Below are 19,462 nucleotides of genomic sequence, written 5' to 3' on the forward strand. Positions count from 1 at the left end.
GCATATAAAATTATGAGAGGCATAGATAGGGTAGATAGCCAGAGTCTGTTTCCCATGTTAGGGGTGACTAAAACTAGAGGGCATAGATTTAAGGTGAGAGGAAGGAGGTTTAAAGGGGATCAAAGGGGTACATTTTTCACACAAGGAATAGTGGGTATCTGGAATGAGCTGCCTGAGGAGGTGGTGGAGGCAGGAACAGTAGCAACATTTAAGAGGCATCTGGACAGATACTTGAATGAGCAAGGCATAGAGGGATATGGAATTAATGCAGGCAGGTGGGATTCATATAGATAGTCATTATGGTCAGCATGGACGCGGTGGGCCGAAGGTCCTGTTTCTATGCTGTACGACTCTATGACTCTATAATGGCAGACATGAAGGACTCCCACTATTGAATCACTCTACAATGTAAAGGATTGAAGCTACGGAAATCAGTAGAACAGATGCTGATATTTCCTGAGCTGCTCGAGAGTTTCTTTTGAAAAGTAAATCTGTATAGCCAGATTTTATCCCTTTTATCTATAGGAATGATGAATCTAAGATCTCCAATAGGCCTTGATTAGGAACATTGATAGTAGCTAGAGTGAGCAATAGTGGTTGTACACAGAAGTTGCTGTTCTTCATTTCAGCGTCACTGTCCCAGGACACCTTACAAGAAATGGAAATGTCCTATACAGATAATTATTCTGATAAATCCGCCATATCTGCAATAGTCCTAATTCCTACCTCTTAGCATTTGTTGGGGGGGTGGGGGGCGGGGGCGGCGGGCAAAATTTAACCCCAAAGAAAGGGCAGGTTTGGGCTGGGTGGGAGGTTAAAGTGTTAAAAGTCTGAATTCCAGCCCTAACCCACCTCCAAACTGGCCACTTCTGGTTGTAATGGAGGTGGGTTGGCACTTTAAATTTTATAATGAAGAAGCGAGCCTCATTTTTAGACACCATTTTGAATTTGAATTCTGGACAGCGTCACAGAAAGCCGGCAACTGCAGGGAGGCAAGGACTGTCAGATCTAGGAAGTAAGTGCCAACACCCACGATCGGATACCCGCCCGCACTTCTGATCTTGCCCCCCGATCTACCCCTCCCCCCCAGTGGTTTCCGACCTCTCTCCCCATCTCCGAGGCCTGAAATTCCACCCCCCACCCTGGCAAGGCCTCCTCTCCCTAACCCCGAGGCCACTGACCCCCCCCCTCCCCCCCAACAAGGCCTCTGATCCCACCACGAGGCCAGTAATTTACCTCGTACAGTCATAGTTATACAGCACAGAAACAGGCCCTTCGGCGCACCGTGTCCGCGCCGGCCATCAAGCACCTATCTACTCTAATCCCATTTTCCAGCACTTGGCCCGTTGCCTTGTATTCTATGCCGTTTCAAGCTCATCTAAATACTTCTTAAATGTTGTGAGGGTTCCTGCCTCTACCACCTCTTCAGGCAGTGTGTTCCAGATTCCAACCACCCTCTGGGTGAAAAACGTTTTCCTCAAATCCCATCTAAACCTCCTGCCCCTTACCTTAAATCTATGCCCCTTGGTTATTGACCCTTCTGCTAAGGGAACAAGTTTCTTCCTATCTACCTTATCTATGTCCCTTATAATTTTGTATACCTCAATCAGAACCCCCCTCAGCCTTCTCTGGTCTAAGGAAAACAACCTTAGCCTATCCAGTCTCTTTTCATAGCTGAAATACTCCAGCCCAGGCAACATCCTGGTGAATCTCCTCTGCACCCTCTCCAATGCGATCACAACCTTCATATAGTGTGTCAATCAGAACTGTACACAGTACACCAGCTGTGGCCTAACCAGCGTTTTATACAGCTCTATCATAACCTCCCTGCTGTTATATTCTATGCCTCGGCTAATAAAGGCAAGTATCCCATATGCCTTCCTAACCACCTTATCTACCTGTGCTGCTGCCTTCAGTGATATATGGACAAGTACACCAAGGTCCCTCTGTACTTCCTATGGTCCTACCGCCCAGTGTATATTCCCTTGCCTTGTTAGTCCTCCCAAAATGCATTACCTCACACTTCTCAGGATTAAATTCCATTTGTCACTGCTCTGCCCATCTTACCAGCCCATCTATATCATCCTATAATCTAAGGCTTTCCTCCTCACTATTTACGACACCACCAATTTTTGTGTCATTTGCAAACTTACAGATCATACCTCCTATATTCACGTCTAACTCATTAATATACATACAAACAGCAAGGGTCCCAGCACCGATCCCAGTGGAACACCACTGGTCACAGGCTTCCAATCACAAAAGCAACTCTCAACCATCATCCTCTGCCTCCTGCCACTAAGACAATTTTGGATCCAATTTGCCAAATTGCCCTGGATCCCATGGGCTCTTACCTTCTTAACCAATCTCCCATGCGGGACCTTCAAAAGCCTTACTGAAGTCCATGTAGACTACATCAACTACTTTACCCTCATCTACACACCTTGTTATCTCCTCGAAAAATTCAGTCAAATTTTTTAGACATGATCTCCCCATGACAAAGCCATGCTGACTATCCTTGATTAATCTCTACCTCTCCAAGTGGAGATTAATCCTGTCCCTCAGAATTTTTTCCAATAGTTTCCCTACCACTGATGTTCGACTCACTGGCTTGTAATTACCTGGTTTATCCCTAATACCTTTCTTGAATAATGGTACCACATTTGCTGTCCTCCAGACCTCGGGCACCTCTCCTGTGGCCAGAGAGGATTTGAAAATTTGTGTCAGAGCCCCTGCAATCTCCTCCCTTGCCTCTCATAGCAGCCTGGGATACATCTCATCTAGGCCTGGGGATTTATCCACCTTTAAGCCTGATAAAATCGCTAATGCCTCCTCCCTTTCAATGCTAATTTGTTCAAGTATATCACAACTCTGAATCTGCCATAAGCCTCCTTTTTTTTCCTTTCCAATCCTCTATATCCCTTGACATCCAGGGTTCCCTGGACTTATTGGTCCTACCCTTCACCTTTATGGGAACATGTTGGCCCTGAACTTTCACTATTTCCTTTTTGAATAACTCCCACTGGTCTGCTGTAGACTTTCCTACAAGTAGCTTCTCCCAGTCCACTTTGACCAGATCCTGTTTTATCATATTGAAATCAGCCTTCCCCCAATTCAGTACCTTTATTTCCGGTCCATCTTTGTCCTTTTCCATAACTACCTTAAATCTTACAGAGTTATGGTCACTATCCCTGAAATGCTCTCCCACTGACACTTCTACCACTTGTCCAGCTTCATTCCCTAGGATTAGGTCCAGTTCTGCCCCTTCTCTTGTAGGACTTTCAATGTGCTGGCTCGAAAAGCTCTCCTGGATGCACTTTAAGAATTCCGCCCCCTTTAAGCCTTTTGCACTAAGTCTATCCCAGTTAATATTGGGGAAGTTGAAATCCCCTACTATTATGACCCTATTATTTTTACATCTCTCTGAGATTTGCCTACATATCTGCTCCTCTATCTCTCCCTGACTGTTTGGAGGCCTGTAGTACACTCCCAGCAAAGTGATTGCCCCCTTTTAAGTTCTACCCATATGGCCTCATTTGAGGAACCTTCTAAGATATTGCACAGTGGTTAGCACCGCAGCCTCACAGCTCCAGCGACCCGGGTTCAACTCTGGGTACTGCCTGTGTGGAGTTTGCAAGTTCTCCCTGTGTCTTTGTGGGTTTCCTCCGGGTGCTCCGGTTTCCTCCCACATGCCAAAGACTTGCAGGTTGATAGGTAAATTGGCCATTATAAATTGCCGATAGTATAGGTAGGTGGTAGGGAAAGAGAGGGACAGGTGGGGATGTGGTAGGAATATGGAATTAGTGTAGGATTAGTATAAATGGGTGGTTGTTGGTCGGCACAGACTCGGTGGGCCGAAGGGCCTGTTTCAGTGCTGTATCACTAAACTAAACTAAACTAAATATCATCCCTCCTTACTGCAGTAATTGACTCCTTGATCAACCTCCTCCCGTGATCTCTGATTCCTCCCACCCCCATGAGTCCTCTGATTCCCCAAGGTCTCTGCTCAGTCCCACTGAGGCTTTTAATACCCCTCCACAGCCTACAACTTCACCCCCTTCCCCAGCCTCTGATTCTCTCCTTCAGGATCAGACCTCCCCACCACCCCCTGCTTTGGGATCAAACATCCCCCCCCACCTCACCAAATCGGGGCCCAACCCCACCTATCCCCAGATTGGATGCCCCACCCCCAGTTGGGGCTAGGATTTACCTGGTCCTGTCACCTTCTCTCCAGCATTCTCCGCCCAACTGGAAGCCAAGTCTGTTAATCAGGCTGACTTCCTTGTCAGTGATGTTACGTGCATGCTGTAGAGTACGGCGAATTCCCGACTTCTAGATTTCCTGTGTGATACCGACCACCCCAACCCCCCCAGTGCTATCATATTAATGTCAGGATTGCCAACTCTGGTTGAACATATTCCTGAAGGTTTGACTGCATGATGTTTGATCATGTGACATTTGCCCACAGTTTGCAAATGTTACTGTATGGCCCATCCTGTTCACCGAGCAGCTAGGACAGTGCTATTGGACATTATTCCGGATCCAGGGGTCTGAGACTATTGTTGTGGTTCACAAACTGCTCAGAACACATGTAGACTAATGCAAAGGGAAGACACACGGAAGCTTCAACCTGACCCCCCTCGCAGCACCGTGACTTGAGCTGCGGAGGAGAAAAATGTTAAACTGATGGAGCGAGAAGTCCTGGAAAATAGCTCTTTAAACATCAGCGGCTCCACCTTAAATTTTATAGCTAATTCTAGGGCGGCACAGTGGCGCAGTGGTTAGCACTGCAGCCTCACAGCTCCAGCGACCCGGGTTCAATTCTGGATACTGCCTGTGTGGAGTTTGCAAGTTCTCCCTGTGTCTGCGTGGGTTTCCTCCGGGTGCTCCGGTTTCCTCCCACATGCCAAAGACTTGCAGGTTGATAGGTAAATTGGCCATTATAAATTGCCCCTAGTATAGGTAGGTGGTAGGGAAATATATGGAATTAGTGTAGGATTAGTATAAATGGGTGGTTGATGGTCGGCACAGACTCGGTGGGCCGAAGGGCCTGTTTCAGTGCTGTATTTCTAAATAAATAAATAAAAAATAAATAATACTGAGTCAGCAGTTTGTTATATCCACACATATGTTCCTACCCGTCTTTACACAATTCTTAAATACAACAATAGAACAAATCTCAAGCTCCAGCTTCTAATAGATACAACTTCTGAACATTTGGAGACACAATGCAGTCAATCACTACCAGTAGATAGTCTGAACCTGCTCACTCTCACATTCACTTTTCACAGAGGGCAAGAGAAGAAACAATCAAAATATAAACATTCTGGCATTGCCTAACATTCTAACCAATCATAATCAGCACATAAAATCTTTGTTGCCTTAGAGGAAGGGGCAGGGAGAGCATGCTATGTCTTTTTTTTGTCTTGTTGGATAGATTTTAAAAAGTTTTCCCAACATTTGCTGGACAAATGGAAAATAATTTAAGTTAATTCAATGTACAACTCTCATTTTCTCCCTGGTTTCTCACAGATGTACCTGTGAGATTCATCCTTGATTTCAGGATACTCTCGAACAATCTGGGAGGGTTGGCAGCTCTAATCAGTATGCATGTGTCATGAGTGTAATATTGAAGTTTTGACATTAGTGATACTTCTATGAAATGCAGTTAAGTCCTCTGGGTATAAGTGATTTAGCCTACTGTTTGAACCTATCTCATTTGTGACTGCAGACCATTCTAGACGTTGAGTCACCCTGTTGTAGATCAAACTCAATCCCTGGTCAGTAGAGCTGAAGACATCTCAGTGAGACTAGTGTCTGTTAAATATGTTCAGCAGCAATATAAACCCTTTTCAGTATTTTCAGAGGAGTGATCAAATTCTATAAATTGAAAAGTGTGGTGTTTTTAACTTTGTTCTGGTATTAATTAGCTGGGTGCGTTGCATTCACCTTTGTAAAGTCAATTCTGTGCTAACTTCCTACTCTTTTTCCATACTATGCATTATATTTTGTTCATCATTTCTATTTCTTGCCTGTTGAGATCAGACTGCAAGTATGGTGATTTACATTCATTGGAGACCTGTTGCTTAGCTTTCTTAGCGTAGATTTTGATGTGGATTGTAGAGGAGTGAAAGACAATAATCTGACATGCAATTTCATTTTCAATAAGTTTCTTATTGCTAGCTGATGTGAAGCAATTACAGGTTTTTGAGATGAGTTCAACAAAATAAATTGTCATTTCAGTAATATTTATTGTTTGCTATCTCCTTATCCCTGTGAAAGGCATTTGGGCAGTCTCCTTATTTTAGTTATGTGTTGAAGAAGGTTGTATGAAAATGACAAAAGGCTACTATTTGTTAATTATAATTGTAGATACAGTTTAAGAAAATGTTGATCTAGATGTTTACTATTTACCGTTGGTCATTGATAGTGCTGTTTGTAACAAATTTCACCTTACTTGTTAAACAGCCTATAATTTAAATAAAAGGATCTGGAATAAAGATTCTTGGGCTGATGTCATGCATCTTCTAGATTTAACTAGTATTATAAGAGTAAATTTACAAGTTTCGCCCTCCAGGGTCACATGTTGGGAATTCAGGCTCAGGGGTTAGTGGGGCCTGCTGTATTTTCCATCCTTTAATTTTATTGGGCGGAAAATCCTTAGCCAAACCCCAGTAATGCACTCCAACTGTACGCAGCTATATATTGGGAGAGGAATTTGTAAAATTACCCCTTAAGTGGCAGCATAGAACTGATGTAAAATTGTTTGCATGTACACCTGCAAATTTAGTTGTTTTACAGATGATACGGTTATCCTTTAGAATGCACAAACAGCCAAGAAAGGCTATACTTGCGCTGGGATTATGCTTGAATCCCAGGATTAAGTTCTAGAAAAAATGGCAGATTTTAAAATATTTGCAATATTTGACCTTCATCTTTATTTATTGTAGAATAATTTTAAATGTTTTACCATTATTTCATATCAATTGTAATTTATTTTAAAAAATCTTTGTCTTGGCAGCAAGTGGGAAGTGATTGGGTACTTTTGTATTCATGCAAAAATTTTCTTTGGTCAGATATGTGTTCACCTGGGCTTGACTGTGTTGATTTCTGATTGACATAATGAATGTTGCACTTCTGTTAACTATGTGGACTGAGCAGGTTGAGCTGAGCTGAACTTCAGCTTTAATGAGCCATGAAGCTGGCCAAGAACATGTTGTTCAGTCTCAGCATGAAGGATCAAGCATTTCAGCAGAAATTAATGAGGCACCAGAGTCTGATCAATGATGGCTTGGAAGATACTGCTTCAGGTTGCTTAGCTTCATGCTAGTACTGTGAGCCAGGGCATCTGGTTGACTTTTACACTGGGGTCTGATGAATGCATAGCTTGCAAAATCCTGTGAATCTTTTGAAATTACTTTACTTGGCCGAAGAGCAGCTGCTTCTTGATGTACTGTATATATTTATTGTTTATTAAAACTACTGACTGTGTTGCAACATTTCATTTCAAAATGCACTGAGAAGTCCTATGCCAGGCTCTGTCCCTGGAACCAAGTGTCAACATTTAATTTCAGTACCTGTTCCTTCTGTAGGTGACTCTAATAAGGTTTTCATAGGTAAATATTGTGTAATGTTCAGTCCTAAAAGAGCAGCAGGAATATAGTATATTCAGAGTACAGAGTAAAAAAAAAGTTCAGCTGAATTTTCAGGCCTCCTTTACAGCAGAAACGGAATGGTGGTGATCTGAAAATAAAGTGCAAGAACTTACCACCCATGGCTGATGTTGTGGTGATCATGGCCATTTTTCCTGCCCAACTGATTGGAAATATTTAAATTGAGGTTCCATCATGTCAATATACAAGTATTCCTACACCTTAGAGCACATTCCATTATTTTACCTTTTATTAATATTAAAATAATAGGCTTGTAGATTCCTGGCTCAGTTTTATCATCATTTTGAAATCTAGATGCCACCTTTGCCTTCTTTCAGTCCTATGTAATCTCATCCGTATTTAATGATTTTCTGGGATGACAGCCAATACTACACAATTTTCCTTTGTTGCCTCCGGCCCAATTATTGAGCTAGTCTTAAGTGCTTACACTTTATTTACTACTTCTGCAATGCTGATTTCAAAATCCTCTAGGATGCAGAGTATACTACATTATTTGGGTAACAAGTTACACTAGTGTTATCGTCTCTAGTGAGTACTTCTAAAAATACATTCATTTAATATTTAAACTATTTTATCTTCTTAAATTTTCTGCTACTTCTATCGTTTGCATTTTCTCTCTAATTGCTGTTATTATCTTTGCTATCTGTAGCTGAATACAAATCTAGGATTCTCTTTGCACTTCTAATATCTCTTTTATCTCATTATAACAAATTCTTACGTTCCTCCCACTATTTTTCTCTCCTTGGTTCATGTGGACATTTTATGCCCTTTTTTCTTGTTTCCATTTTAATTCATCATGAAGAAGCATTTTGGTGAATGCCTGTTTATCTTACATATGCATTTCATGGATAGTATGTTTATCTTGCATACTCAACATATTGTTTTAAACATGCTCAATTTTGTTAACTTGGGATATCTTTCAGTACTATTTCCCAGTTAATTTACCCTCAGTGTTGTTTTGGTTTATAATATATGAAACTTTGGTGTTTCTTAAAGGGACCTCTTGCCTCCACATTATTACTACGGGCCGCTGATGGCTCACATTCACCTGCCTCCCATTTGCCATCACCCCCACCCCAGTGCCACCCTCCCCCTGCAGTAACCTGCAAATCAACTTGCTGTCCAAGATGGATGAAATTGGGAAGAATGAAGCAGCGCACTGCATTGGGATGCCAGATTCACGCCAGCAGCTCACTGCGACTATCACAAGATCCGAGGGCCAATTTCTCATAATCTTAGGTTCCCATTTTCAGGCACAGATATCCTCATTATCCAGAACCCCTAATATTATAGCAATAACTTATATTTTGACAGTTTCAATATTGGTATCTTTGGCTTATGCAGAGTAATGTCACTGATTCATTTTTGCAGTTTATTACCGTTCAGTTATTGTTTGTAAGAGTATGAAATACGGCTGTTTTCTTCTAATAACCTATTGGAAGCACCAACTAATTTCAGCATTCATATGAATATCTAATTTGTTTGCAAAATAGCAAAGCTGGTTGACCTAAATTAGTTTTATTTATGCAACTACACACATTCGTCTTGATAATCCCAGAGTTAATAAATATAGAAACTGAATTTTCAGTTTTAATTGCTTTAGATATAAGTAAGCCCTGTCATTTGTTCCTTACAGCTGGAGCTCCGTCCTCAAGAGGCATAATTCCAGCTGTGTAATCAAGTTGATTTCCTGGGGGAGAGGGGCTGCAACAGAGAAATTTCCTTTGTTTCAACTTGACGTCACTTTCTGTTCAGTCATCCCGCCACCTTTTCAGTAGAGCTTTGTCCTAATCCATGCCAGACTCTGCTGGGCAGTTATTTGAATAATATAATGGTAACCAAAATGCACCAAGCAATGGGAAGATAGGTTTATTGCCCTCCAAGAGCAGTACCATGCCATTCGATCCCAAAATGCAAAATGATGCCAGTCTGTTCTTTCACCACCACAAACCATTTTGAATACATTTAGATACTTCCTCTTTACATTTTAATGCTCAAGAAGGCAAGATTTGAAAGGTTTCTTTTTTGTTTTGTTCAGAGAATGTAATGATTATTGCTGTAGTGACATTAAAAAGAAACTGGTTTGAATCAGAATTTTTAAAAGCAAGAAAATCTTTGAAAAGGGGCTTTTAAAAAAAAAGCACAGATGCCAGTCAATGAAATGCAAAACATTGATCTTGTAATGAAGTATGATTACACGCTTTTTAATACCAGCATGACTTCTACCATTTACTTTGACATCTGGGATTTTTGGATACTGAGGAGAGAATGTGTATAACATGTTCAATATGGCAAATTTGAAAAGCAATGAGGTTTTAATTAGCATTCTTTGCTTTGTTTTCTTTGCAGAGGCTTAAAGCAGCACTGAGTCAGCATCCTACGGCTTTGTCAAATGGAAATATGAACATGATGGGTCAAGTAATGGAGATGATGACATCCAGGCAGGAACAGGCACCACAGCCACACCATCACATGCACTCACATCAACATCAGCCTCCCCCTCACCATCCTTTCACACATCAGCAGCAGCCACACCCACATCAGCACCATCCTCACCATCACCAGCAAAACCACCCCCATTCTCATCCACACCTACACACACACCCGCCACAGCACCAGACCCCTCCACTGCAACCTCTGCCCTCAGGAGCTCAAAGTCAGGTAAGCCATCAAAAGCTTGCTTATAAACTGTATTACACGCATATATGGTCATACCACTGGATGAAATGGAAAATGATGCAGAAATAAACAATGATAATACTGTCTATTTTCTATCGTAGGTGTCAATAGCACAGCAATAGGGGTCTTCTTCACTAATTAAAGAAAAATAAAATATGAAAGCTTTTGTGGTACACCTTATCCATGGCTTATTCCCTGCTTATTTTATGTAACAACATCAATGTAAGTTCATGAGGATTTTCTCTAGTTGATGATTCTTGCAAAATTATAAAAGCATGCTTTCTAAAGATATTTATGGGGTAGATTTACATCTGGGCCTAGACTCGGTGCTTGAACCAAGAGACTCACGGAACAGCAGGAATTGATTAACGGACCTCGTTTGCGCCTCCCCAGACAACTCACCCCAAAGGAAAAATTAAGTTTAGGTCACCTGCCTCGTTGGTAATAGCCCTCAGTTATGTTCTGAGAGAAGGGGGCTGGGGATGGGGGATATTTCAGCAAGCAACGGGGTTGTGGGGGAGAGGGGAAATCGCCAGGACCGTGATGTCAGGAAGAGCACTCCTGTTCCTCATGGCTCCACAGCAAACAACTAAAAATCTTACCTATAGCTGGTGGCCACTGGAGCCATTGGAGAATCCGGGGTAGGACAGGCCTGACACCTGCCCCACTCATTAATAATGAACTTTACATTGGGATCCTCCAGCAAGTGCTAAGCCCTTAATTAACATATTCCAGGGCATAATGTATATTTTAGGCAGCTATCCAGGATATAGAAACAGGAGTAGGCCATTCAACCCCTCAAGCCTGTTCTGCAATACAGTTAGAACATGGCAGATCTGTATCTTAACTCCATCTACCCACTTTGGTTCCGTTACCTTAATACCCTTGCCTAACAAAAATATATCAATACAGTTAAGCAATTTTTGCATTTCAGGGAAGAAAGATCCAGATTTCCTTCACACAGTTGAATTATGTTTTTATTGGCGGCCCGCATGCGTGGGCCACATGCTGGCACGCCGCCGCAATCTTTAGCCCGGTGGCTCATTATAATATGTAGGGTGGGCGCCCCCCCCAATCACATGGTGGGGGCAATCTCAGCGATGCCGTCAACGGCATCACTCGTTTCTGCCACCATTTTTAAAGTGTTGCCAGGCCTGCTTTGACAGATCAAAGTTGACCCCATCCTACCCCCAACTGCAACCAAAAGTAGAGTTTGACCCACGCCCCCCCCCCCAACTACACCAGAAAAGCCCAGATTACCCTTTTTCCATCCCAACTGCACTAAGTGCAGAATTGACTCCTTTCACCCCCGCCCCCCCCCCCCTCCCCAACTGACCTAAATGCAGAGTTCCCCCCTTCCCCAACTCGGTGGCAGCAGCTTTCCCTGGATAGGAAGTGAAGGCATTGGAGTGCCGCACGTCACTTGGAAGATCCGGAACGGCCGGTAAGATCGCTCCAGCTTCCATTTAAATGTATTCAAATAGCTGATTTGAATATTGAACCCACCTCAGAGCAGCGCATGTGCCGCCATGGAGCTTTCCCGCCACCAGGAAGATCGGGCCTGACATTCCCGACGTCGGGCTCTGTGGCAGGCTGCTGCTACTCCGATCTTTTGCACCACCCCCCCCCCACCCCCCGTGGAGCCCAACACTGGGAGCTCAACAAAATCCAGCCCACTGTGTGCGAAGAAGTGCTTTCTGAGATTACCCATGAATGGGTTAGCTGTAATTTTAAGGTTATATCCCCTTGTTTTGGACTCCCCCCACCTGAGGAAATAGTTTCTCACTATCTACCCTATCAAATCCTTCAATCATCTTAAACACCTCAAATAAATCTTAACCTTCCATACTCAAGGGAGTACAAGCCTCATCTGTACAACCAGTCCTAATAATTGACCATTTTAGCATAGTTCCACTGCTAAATTGATATGCTTTGCATCCATTTTACAACTGTAAAACAAGCACAGAATATTCCAATCTCTACCCTTTATGAAAATGCTACAGAAAATATTCACCAACAAATTTTTGGTATCACTACAGTTAGTGTGCAGAGTAAGTACTCTATAGGAACTGTTTCTGATTATGTAGTTTAGGGCAAATTTAATGAAGCAAAGCAAAGGAGTGCAAGTCAAAGACAGGGCTATAAATTAAGATCTAATTCTCCGATATGCATTCCCAGTTCACAAGGCTCTGTGCTGGCAGCCTCGTCTCAATCAATTTACCCTTGTGTATACCCGATACATAGAGAAGGTTAACTGTCGAAGAATAGGTGGACTTTCCTGTTTTAGAAATGTTTCCTTATATATTTTAGATTTTTTTGATATTTTAACACAACAATGAAAGTGGCAATTTACAGCCATTTTCCACCCATCAATTTGACAAAATACAAATTTAATGGCGGTGATGGCAGAAAACCAACCAGTCACAACGCATGATAAATAAAGCTGTTTTCACACTTCTCAAGCACCTAAATTGGCACGTAACCAGCAAAACTGACAATTGTATAAACAAATTGTGTAAACAAAAGTATATTTTGTTTAACTGTGGAGTCAGCAAAAGAAAATAAAAAATAAATTAAGATTTTACAAGTCTGCATATCAACCATCCCTTCTGATCCAGCTGCACTCCTGATGTCACCTGAAAAAAACTCACACACACCACTGAATGAATTTGCAGCTAACAAGCATGCTACTCTTAATATGGACAGAGTTGACATGTACCAGGATTGAAGCTAGATTTAAAGGAAATAAATGACTCATATATTTCTCGCTTTTCACTACTCACACTTATTCGTTTCAATGGATGGAAAAGAGTCGACATTCTACATCTGCAATCATGTCCCTCCTCCTACAATCCTTAAACAAACACAGACATTGGGCAGGACTTTTGTTGGAGTTACACTAAATCCCTGGCATAGCTCCAGTAGACAGGGTAGGAAATGAGTCTGGGAGCAGCTCCACTGGATCCCCACCAAACGCAGGTTTTTCCAGCAGATGTGATCGGGGATGTAGAATTTTTCCAACATAATATGAACATATTCAAACTAGATGCAAATTACATGCAGGGTTGCTTTGACAATGGCGGAGAATATTTAAAATTTAAAAGGCTATCTTTCCAAAGAAAAACATCTGTTACCTAGCTACCAGCTGGCTTCTGAGGTCCTCCTCTGCCTGGGATTTCTGCTACTGGCTGGGAAGGGGTGGGGGCAGTAAATCTGCCAACAATATTTAAATTGTTGCAGATTTCAAAGTGAAAAATCCTGACGATTGAGTTCAGAGTGTTTGGATGACATTGTTTCCTAGGTTTGGCTGGGGGCGGGGGTAAGTGGGGAAGAGGTACAGAACATGCCTGCTATCTCTTGAAAGGGTTCCTTTTACATGAGCATTTCCAGCTGTGGGATCCATGCACACGGGGTGGATTCAGAGGCAGGGGAGGGACGGAAAATCTGAAAGAGAAGGGCGGGCCGGCTGTTTCCAGCTGCGTGCACTTTTACTGGAGGTGGGCTCCCAGCAGGAACGGCTGTTTGCCCGACAGTGGCGGAAAGCCAATTCAGGCAGTTAAATGTAAAATTAGCCCCTATTTCACCAGTACAATGAATCTTTCCGAGCGTTGCAGGGGACCTACGCAGTGTCAGGAGCTCCTCAGCTCAGTAGAAGCAAAATTACAGTAGGGAGCCATCATTGGCTGCAACTGACACACTCAAGCGAACAAAAAAGCAAAATGCCAAGCCTCAGGGGAGGGCTAACTGTATTAACAAATTAATCAGAACCAAATAAGAGGGAAGAATAACATATATAAATCCTGTAGGGAGAAAGGTGAAGGAGTGCACTGGGATAAATAAAGAATATACAGAAACATAAGAGGGATGAACAGAGGGTCAAAGAATGACTTGTAAAACCTGTAAACTGGAGATATAAAACAGTTAGTCTTTTAGTAGTACAACAGCAAGAAAGTAGGCGAAGAAATGTAAACAAAGTAGAATCTGAGGATGAGCCTGAGATAATTAGTATAATAAATGATTCATTTTCCAATAGGAAATAATGAGCACCATGCTCTCCCTCTGTCGCAATACTCCAAGTCGAACTAACTTCAGCATAAATCAGCTGGAAGCCCGAGACAGATGAAAAGGGCTCAGTACAAATGGTTCTCCATGAATAGGTTATTTCTCCGGGAGTAGTGAGAAAGCCAAGAGAGCAGATGTGTGAAGAGTTGATGGTCATTTTTGAGGGAGTCCATGATGACTGGGTGCGGGGGGTTACACTGTACAAGCTGGCGGCGTCCCTTTACTGCACTGTTGACTTGGTCTTCCCCCGCCGTTCGGAATTGGGCGGTGAATGCGGCGGCGGCCTGTTGATTCATTGCTTACGAGCAGGGTCGGGACTCTGAAATGGCCCTGATGCCCAAGAATTTTCTAAGTCCTGAAGATTCTGGCTGTGATTTCCCACATGAAGTGCAAAGTGACTTCTACTACAGATGGGGCCTATTCTGCCCTGTTGTATATTGTGGATAAAGGAGGCCTAGGATTAACCTAGGATTGAAATTCTCAGGTGTGAGAGTGGGAGTGCACTCACATGGGATTCCCGTCTCATGCAGGGCAACTGATAGGTCTGGCTCGTTGGAATTTATTTGACGCTTTGTGATGATCATTTTATATAAAGCAAAAAAATCATTTATATTTTATGTTTCCTTGCAGGTCTCGCCTGGAGCACAACAGATGCAGTCTCCCCAGTCAGGACACCCAACTCCAACTAGTGGGGGTCGCAGGAGAAGGGTTATGGATGAAGATCCTGATGAAAGACGGAGGAAGTTTCTGGAAAGAAATCGCGCAGCTGCAACGCGCTGTAGGCAGAAGCGAAAAGTGTGGGTGTTGTCGCTGGAAAAGAAAGCAGAGGAACTCACACAGACCAACATGCAACTTCAGGTGTGATGCTTTCCTACAAATCATAGTAGCAGGGCCTTCCTGAAAATGATTTTTACATTATTTGCATTATAATATTTCATGCCATTTTGTAATCCTATCTATGGCAGGTATAAAATTAATCCTTATTGCTCCCAAAGATATTTTATCGCCAAGATTGCACATAATTTAAATAAATATATTCAGTGGAAACACAGCATAACATTACAGCCCGTATTGCTTTTTTATTATTATACAAACAATTTATATAATGTCTCATTTCTTTTTCCATTCTCTAAATGAATTATTAAATTGCACAAGATTGTTAAAATTCCACTGTGTAATATTACAAGCAATCCATAGGAAATTCCTCCATTTGCTATTTAGTGAAAACACCACCCATTTCAAATAACAACCTAACGCCTTTCTGAAAGTATTGGACAAAAGATTTTCATACACATGCCTCAACACATTTGCTAATAATGTGACAGCACAGTTTTAGTTCAAGAGATTTCTGAGTCTTTTAGTAACACTCCAGTTAAGATTCAAAACTTATTCAGCTGCTTCACAAGGCTACAAGTGACAGTCAAAAAATAAACCACTAACATCAAAGGACTTCAAGTCTGACTTCTAAAATATTGTGTATCAGCTGAAATGTATTTATTTAAATGAGTGTACTCCTTTTTGAGTGGATTCTGACCACTTCAATAAAAGTTTATAACAGACATTTTACTAAGAAGCTGTTTGCTCTTGAAATTCAGGGGTTCAGATGAAAGGAGAACACTTAGTTTTGGTTTTGTCAGCATAGACTCCAGGGTAGGTTCTGTGATGGACTCAAGAAGCAGAATCAGTAATTGTTGCAAATAAAGGAACTAAAGGCCAGTTAACCATGTTGACCTGAAAATATATGGGTAATGTTAACCACAAAAGGGGTGGGTTTGGGAGGTTTAAAAAGTTCAAAATCTGAAACAGCCCACTTCCGATTTTAACAAAGGCTGGAAAGGGGTGGGGGTCTGAACAATCAGTTTGCTGTCAGGAGGCAGGTTGGTCATTGAATCCTTTTAAGGAGGCTGCGGCCTTCATTTTAAAAGTTTTTATTTTTAGCCCATGCTGGCTTGGTTTCCCTTGGGAAACCTGGCAGGTGAAAGGAGATGAGAAGTGCTGAATCTATAAGGTAAGTGCCTTTACAGCACTGCTTGTGGGTCTAGTGGAGTATGAGTGTTTCTGCCAGCTCAACAAGCTACCCTGTAAATTCATGCCGCGATCTGTTGGCTTTCCCCACCACCAAACCATCATTTCTCCTTGCCTCCTTATCTGCTGTCCGCTGGCCCTTCTGCTGAAGGCTTTCCCGCTTGACAGGCAGCCAGCCGGTCAGTCAGGATTTTTAAATGAGCCGCCACGTGGGAGATTGTGGTGGTTCTTCGGCAAGCGGCCCGCCATTTTTAAGCTCGCCGCCGGAGCAATGGTGGGCTCTTAAAATCTAGCCCCTAGTTTCTGTTCTGATACTCCCCACTGCCAGTTTGCCCAGTCCCTTCTGCTGGGCAGCCCAACACCTGCCTGAATCAGGTGAGCACCTCATTACTGCATCCAGCTTGGTACCTTATGGCATACATCTGAAACAATTTTGAGATACAATTGAGCAGAGCTTGCACCGTTCATGCTCTGCCTAGGTGTACCAGGTGGTGAAGCAGAAAAGACTGAAAAAGCTAAGTACAAAATCTGTGTCTCACAAGAACACTATTGCCCGCTGGCACTCCAGACTAACCCCTCCACAATCAGTCCCCCATCCCCTGGACCTACTTGGCTGCCTCAGTCTTTTGGCCTCCCGATTGTGCCAATCTGGAGCTGGGGAGCTGCAATGGAACACGTTTGGGGCCTGCAGCTCACCAAAGGCTTTGAAATGAGGCCAGGTTCTCAGAATGGTTCAGGCCTCCCACTGATAGAAATCGCCCCCAACATCATTGTACACAACTCCTTCTTTTACATATAACACCATCATTATGCAAGTGCTTCCACATGCAGTTTTGTAGAGTTTTTATAAGCAGTAGTGACCAAGTGAATGGAATTTTTAGTTGGTTTTGGTTATTGCAAATCGGATGAATCATCTGCTTTTAATACATCGTTTGCTGCACCTAGTTCCACAATCAGTCTGCAGCAAAAAAAAATTTCATTTTTCGTTGTTAATGCTGGGGAATGGAATACTTCATTACAGGCAACATTGAGCACTTTTGTCCTGTGAGCCCAGATCGATGAGCAACTGGTTTGAGATTGCCATTGTGCATAAGATCTTTATACATAGTAGACATGATAGCCCTGATATTTACAGGAAGGCAATGACGGAGTGTGGGAGGAGGTATTGTTTTGCGGTCAGGAGACCCGGAAGAATGGGGTTCAATCATATCTTGCCAAATTTAATGCGAGGACCAAATTAAAATTTTTGGAATCCATTTCCAACTCTCCCCACCATCCTGCTTCCATTAAATCCAAGGCATGTTGGGTATGGGTTTGAGATTTTTTTGTTCCAACTCGACCAAAGCCCACCCGATTTGGGGGTTAAAATTATCCCCAATATTTTTAACCCATCAATTTGGGTTGGATTTGAACCCGGGTCTTTGGAGTGAAAGTCTCCAAATGATTCTCACATCTGTAAAATATGTTCACAGAATGAGGTCTCCCTTTTGAAGAATGAGGTGGCACAGCTGAAGCAACTGTTATTGACGCATAAAGACTGTCCAATCACAACAATGCAGAAGGAGTCACAAGGCTACCTGAGTGAGTAAAATGCACCTCACCAAAAAAAAAAGGATTAGGCGCACTGGAAGAAATTTTCAACTTACCACTGGAGCATAAAACCAGTATTGCTGATGGTATTTTCCATTGAAATCGATGGAAAGGAAAATTGGGAGGTATCTATGATGGGCACTTGATCCGCAACATTGATCCATGCCCCAGTAGTAAGTTGAAAATTATCCCCACTGATTTTGAATCGTGAGTCTTTGTGAAATATTTGAGTATTTCAGAAATAGATTATGAATATTGTGATTATTACAACATGAGCAGGACAGTTTTTAAGATCACTCGGTAATTTTTATAATGTACGATTATAAATTTTGTAAATTTTTATTTCACACCTCCTAAGATTCTAGTATGCATGGGCAGCAGTGAGACTGTAAGTAAACATATCTCTGCAATAGTATTCAACTAGTTTCTAAAAGCGTGGGGCAACAATTTTTAAGCTTGAAATACACCATGTGAATCTATAGAGGGACAGCTGTAACCGAAAATCATTTTGGATGAACTTTATAACATTTGAAAAACTCACGTACAAACCCAAAATGTAATTAAATATTCACATTTATTGTTTAGGAACCATCCCCCAAACAATATTTTAGTAGTTTCTGTAGCTATCCGGCCCAATTCCAGTTCAGTGGCAGCAGGTACTCTGCTCTCTCTCCCCTTGACGACTGTTTTGAGGGTCTCATTCGGGGAGGTTTCCAGGCTACCCTCAGAATTCCATCCAATATGACCCACCAAAGGCCCAGCAGAAGCCACTCCATCTAGGAGCTGACATGAGATCTGTGCTGGGCATCCCAACGGCCCAAAAATACTAATTCAGAATAGATATTAATTTACAGAGAGGATTGATTACGTGTTGCAGATCTGTCCTTATCTCCATTTTGGACTGCAAGAAGTAAAATTGGTTATCTACTCAGTCCTTCAAGGGCCTATAACTTCCCCATTGGAGCAGCAAGGTTCAGATTTGCTTTTCCGCCTAGCAGTCAGTGATGCACCCATACAGGTACAAGACACTCACCCTCTTATTTAAATCATCCCATTGTCACACCTTTGGAAAGTGTCAACATTTTTTTCTGCCAGTGGCCGAGGATCCTGCTGCACTGCACATCCGCTATTGAAGAGGGGACCCAAGCATTTTGAAGCCTTTGTGTCAGCTCATTTTACAAACTGTTGAATCAGATAACAGCAACATAAATGTTTGTGTAGCTATTTACTGTTTCTGTTTTTATTGATTTTTCATTTTTTAAGGAACAATCCTGCCAGAACATTTGTTGGGTTACTTCACTCAAACTCAAAATTTTACCTACTTTAGTATAGTTTACATAAAGCTTATACAGTAACACACAACTAGATATATACAAAGCATTGTCTTCTCTTGACCCACTTATATGCTAATGTGATAGCTCCAGACTTGAATG

The 19,462-nt window shown here is 42.3% G+C and overlaps 1 protein-coding gene across 4 annotated transcripts in view; it reads left to right on the forward strand.

Annotated features, from left to right (window-relative positions):
* creb5b (cAMP responsive element binding protein 5b) overlaps positions 1-19,462 on the forward strand; it is a 559,467-nt gene that overhangs the window by 523,158 nt on the left and 16,847 nt on the right. For all 4 annotated transcript variants that reach the window (XM_068059425.1, XM_068059416.1, XM_068059435.1 and 1 more), the window contains 3 exons: positions 10,023-10,334; positions 15,045-15,272; positions 17,912-18,020. In XM_068059425.1, coding sequence (XP_067915526.1) covers positions 10,023-10,334; positions 15,045-15,272; positions 17,912-18,020 — 649 coding nt within the window. The remainder of the gene's footprint in view (positions 1-10,022; positions 10,335-15,044; positions 15,273-17,911; positions 18,021-19,462) is intronic.

Source organism: Heterodontus francisci, chromosome 2 (assembly GCF_036365525.1).
Source record: "Heterodontus francisci isolate sHetFra1 chromosome 2, sHetFra1.hap1, whole genome shotgun sequence".
Taxonomy (NCBI): Eukaryota; Metazoa; Chordata; class Chondrichthyes; order Heterodontiformes; family Heterodontidae; genus Heterodontus; species Heterodontus francisci.